At 48.6% G+C, this 4,286-nt stretch overlaps 1 protein-coding gene across 1 annotated transcript; it reads right to left on the reverse strand.

The window, feature by feature from the left end:
- Nucleotides 1–1,398: 1,398 nt before the first annotated feature.
- Nucleotides 1,399–3,121, reverse strand: LOC142565855 (uncharacterized). Its single transcript, XM_075676404.1, has 5 exons — nt 2,885–3,121; nt 2,433–2,679; nt 1,942–2,115; nt 1,784–1,876; nt 1,399–1,715 (listed from the first exon to the last, which is right to left on the reverse strand). The coding sequence occupies exons 1-5, from the start codon at nt 3,027–3,029 to the stop codon at nt 1,406–1,408; spliced, it is 969 nt and encodes a 322-aa protein (XP_075532519.1). The 5' UTR covers nt 3,030–3,121; the 3' UTR covers nt 1,399–1,405.
- Between the last annotated feature and the right edge of the window lie 1,165 nt (nt 3,122–4,286).

Here is a 4,286-nt window from a genome sequence, read left to right on the forward strand (position 1 = left end):
GCTGGAGCCGCACTAGCGCACGACTGCAAAACGAAGACGGAAGTGCAGGCCTAGCAGAGGCATAGCTTTGTTTACGTGTTTTACGAGCACGTTGTGTATAGCTGGCACCGCTTGCCACGTAAAATGGCCCTCTTTGAAATTGCCATGGAGCTATTGGACTCGGAAAGCGACGACGACTGCGACTACAGTGACATCCACGTTGACTCCGACGACGAGTTCGACGATGTGTGTGTTTCGGTAGCCTGTGCGTTGGTACGAAGAGATGCAAATCGTGTGCCGGGGTACGAGAACGTGATAACCAGGTATCATGAGCATGAGTTTAAAAGATTGTTCAGGCTCTCTAGAGAAACATTTGATTGGCTAAGTGGTCAATTCAGTGCTTCTACCTTCTATCCAAACGCGCTTCAAGGGCGTCAAAAAATATCCGCTGAAAAGACATGCCTAATTGCTCTTGTGTATGTCGGCTCGCAAATGTCGATGTACGCCATAGGAGACAAGTTTGACGTGGCAGAGTCCTCAGTGCATGCATGCGTGACGCGGTTCGTCCACTTTTTGCACTCACTTAGCGGTGATGTTATATGCTGGCCCAGCAGTGCAGAAATGAATCGCATCAAGGCAGGTTTCCTCGCCAAGAGTGGAGGCAAAGGCCCACGGAATGCCATCGGCTGCATCGACGGTTCGCACATCCAGATCCTGACTCCAAGCGAATCGACGCAGTCCTATTTCAATCGCAAGAAGTGGCCATCTATTATTTTACAAGGGATCTGCGATGATAGAAATCGGTTTCTGAATGTTTTCATTGGGTTCCCTGGATCTGTCCACGATGCCCGCGTTTTGAAGGAGAGCCCATTCTTCGCACGTGCGCCATTGGAATGTGGTGAAAACTACATTCTGGGGGATAGTGCGTATCCTCTGATGCCTTGGCTGATGACTCCATTCAGAGACAATGAAGCCTCATTTCCTTCTTGGAAAAAACAGTTCAATAAGCGACACAGCCAGCAGAGGGTGTCCATCGAGAACACCTTCGGCATGCTTAAACAGCGTTTCAGGAGGTTGTACCTTGTGGATGCCAAAACTGTTGTGCAGTCCTGCTATATAGTCATGGCAGCGTGTGTGCTCCACAACCTGTGCAACAACGAGAGGGACTTCTTCCTGGAACTGACATCTTTACCACAAGAGGAAGATGTGGGCAATGACGACACTGAAGGGGATTTTGACTGCAGCTTGCCAGGCTACAGTCAGTCCCTGCGAGAGTTCATTGCAAAGGAGCAGTGCTAGGAACTTGTCGCATCTCTGTGAATGCCATGCCAATGTGGAAAAGTGTTTTGTAAAATGATTTGTCTCATATATGAGGAATGTTTTCATTTGAAATAAATTGAACATGCAGTGGTAGTGCAAGACAACTTTATTCTCCCTGTTGTGACCCTTGTTGCTTTGCAATCAAGTCTAGCAGGCGATCAAATCTCTCCATGCGGTCTGCATGCCGCTTTGCCCGCTCTTCCTCCCACTTTTTTCTTTCTTTTTGTTCCTCAGCTCTCGCTTCGGCTTGCTTCTCTCTTGCTTGCCCCATTTTTTCCAGCACCTCCAAAAGGGGAGTAAGCTGTGACTTGCTGTGGCGTTTCCTTTTAGAGGCCGGGCTGTCGTCAATTGTTGCAGACAGTCTGTCCTCGACTGGCACAGGCAAAAGCTCGGCGGATGCTTCTGTGGTGCTTGTCCTGTAGAAAGTATATGCACAGATGCCACACCAATTTCAGGTTTTCCACAAAAACTGTCGTTCGCTTACCCTGAGCATCCGCTGGGGACGATTGCCTTTCCAGGCTCCAAAAGCAATCTTGGGTTGATACTGTGTTCCTTTTCAAGTATCTCCGACAGTTGTCTGTGTAATGCGTGATGCACAAATGAAAAACCCCATTGAATACCATAGTAAATAAGCACACTTACTCTTCATATTCGCAGGTCACGCGGTGGTGACCAGATGAACTGTTCTCCTTCTTGCTCCTCTTATATGCTCGATCAAGCGACTTCCACTTATTTTCAATCTGTGTGCTGGTCATATTGCACATAAATTCCTCGTTGATCAGCTCGGTGAGTTTCACCCACAGAAGCTTTCTTGTGCTAAAATAAAAGCATAACATAGTTAAATACAAAACACACTGCTACATGTGACTGAAATTTTGCGGTACCTTTAGTACTTAATTAAGTGTGGCGCTTTCTGGTACTCTGAAATCATAATATTTGCATACTGGCTGCCACACATTTCAAACACTCTTGAGATGAGAATTGATGTACTAAGCTTAAACAAATCCTGCGAAGTATGCATGAAAACATTCCATTAACATTGTTGGAAGTATAAATGTGAGAAACGACAGTGCACTTCATTGTTGCTCATAATATTGGTGGCAACATAAAATGAAACGTAAAAGGCAACGCACCGGAGTTCTCTGCTCTTTCCAACCAAGTCCTTCATCTCCGTGTACTTGGAGATGAAGAACTTGGTTTTGCGAGTACTCCATATCTCCGCTGCTTCTTCAGCGGACGCGGATGCCGTTGGAAAGGCGCCTGGCCCCACTCCATCGAAGCCGTCACTGGCGCAGGCCGGTGTCGGTGGTCGTGTTACAGGAGCAATATTTTCAACCTGCGAATCTTCGGCCACGAACCGGAGTGTCAAGCGCTGCCCGTCTGCGAAGACATAACATAATATTTGGAATGTGCACACAGCACAGCACGATATCTCAGAAATGCTAAATGGATCTAAATCAATGCCGCAATTAGACGGGGACCTATGCGTTGATCGTGGCCAACCGCTACACGTGGCCACGAGTACGAATAAAGCACAAACTGCCCGCTAACCACGCTTTCATCGAAAACATGCAGCACCACTTGCCTGATGCCTCGTATATATATCCATTTGCGTTTGCGTCCTCCAGTGGTGAGCCGTCGGGCTTGTAGACAAGCCTAACTTCTTTCTGGACGCCGTGGATGAAAACATTCATCGTCGTCTGCTCTTGGCTCGGCGGCAAGTACGCCATGCTGCACTTTTCTCTGCACTTGCTCTGGAGCGCGTGCAAGCCGGCCGAGAACTCGTGCAGCACTTGGCCAGCACCTTGACAAAACGAGGAGAAAAGTGTAGAGGGCGCGCGCTGCACCAGAAAAACGAGGATGGCGGTGCTGCACCCGCTGAACTAGTGCAGCCGGTGCAGCCAAATCGAAGAGACCTTAAAGTGTAATGCCGCGCGGGACGGGCTTTGGGGAGACGATGGCTACGAGACGGCGCGAGAGCATAGCGCGCGTCGTCTGTATGGAAACAAAGCGTTGCGTGAGCGGAGGTCTGTTCGCGGCGGCTGTTGTGAATCGCGCGTACGCGTCACCCACGCGCCGCCTCTCGCGATCTCCTGATTAGCGAGGCAGTCGCGTCACACTTCGCTCCGTTTGCATGGTACTGCACGAGACAGATTGTCCGCGCCAGCCAATTATATCGCGAAATGAAAACACGCATAGAGCTGCACTTAAATTTAGCATCAGGGAGTTATCGAAATCGTCGGTGAATGATTTGCTTATTTAAATTTGTTTTCGAATTTGCGGAACAATTCTACTATCAGGCGCATGATGGGGGGTGGGGTGGGGGTGGGGGGTTCGGAAACCTAAAAATGCCATTGTACCTTGACTATCGCATAGTGAGCTCTCAAATGCGGCTATTCCTGTACGAATGCACAAACAAATGGCGCGACAACGGCGCCGTCTGCTCACGCGACACATGTATGCTAGAGTAATGACTTCTTTCCTCTACGCAACAATACCAAAGTAAAGCGCATGACATCTATTCACGCATTAGAAAGCTTACAGGCTTGACTTATGATACTACAGTCTAATCTTGCAATCGTATACTCCCAATTCGTAGTGGGTCCGGCGTGGTCAAATACGATGGTCGCGAATTGGCATCCCTATATCTTGTTACCTGAGTCATTCACGCCATTTAAGTATAAACCCCATGCAAGCGATCTTGCACGCGATAGCGACAGGCGACGCGATGGAGATGGCTGTCGCGTTCGCTCGTCGCCTACAAGTTGCACCCCATGCGAGCGATGACTTCGAGCGACGTCTCCCCAGTGTTGCCGGTATGAGGGCAGCAATATGGCGCCGAAACTAGCGTAACGCGTGCTTTATTAACTTAAGTTGATGTATTTTACTGTAAAAAGCAGCATAAAATATTTCTGAAAGTCTTGCAGTAGGTTCTTATCCTTGCACCTATAAAAATTCAATCGTTTGCTCGTTCCGTGCGACAATCG

The sequence above is a fragment of the Dermacentor variabilis genome, unplaced genomic scaffold (genome assembly GCF_050947875.1).
Source record: "Dermacentor variabilis isolate Ectoservices unplaced genomic scaffold, ASM5094787v1 scaffold_12, whole genome shotgun sequence".
In the NCBI taxonomy this organism is placed as follows: Eukaryota; Metazoa; Arthropoda; class Arachnida; order Ixodida; family Ixodidae; genus Dermacentor; species Dermacentor variabilis.

What these genes read in the sequence shown, in the direction of transcription:
- LOC142565855 (XM_075676404.1), bottom strand. Translation starts at nt 3,029, where the DNA reads ATGGCGTACTTGCCGCCGAGCCAAGAGCAGACGACGATGAATGTTTTC. An exon ending in GGAAAGAGCAGAGAACTCCG is followed by an intron (nt 2,116 to 2,432) that starts GTGCGTTGCCTT and finishes CTTTTATTTTAG; the next exon opens with CACAAGAAAGCTTCTGTGGG. An exon ending in GTGACCTGCGAATATGAAGA is followed by an intron (nt 1,877 to 1,941) that starts GTAAGTGTGCTT and finishes CGCATTACACAG; the next exon opens with ACAACTGTCGGAGATACTTG.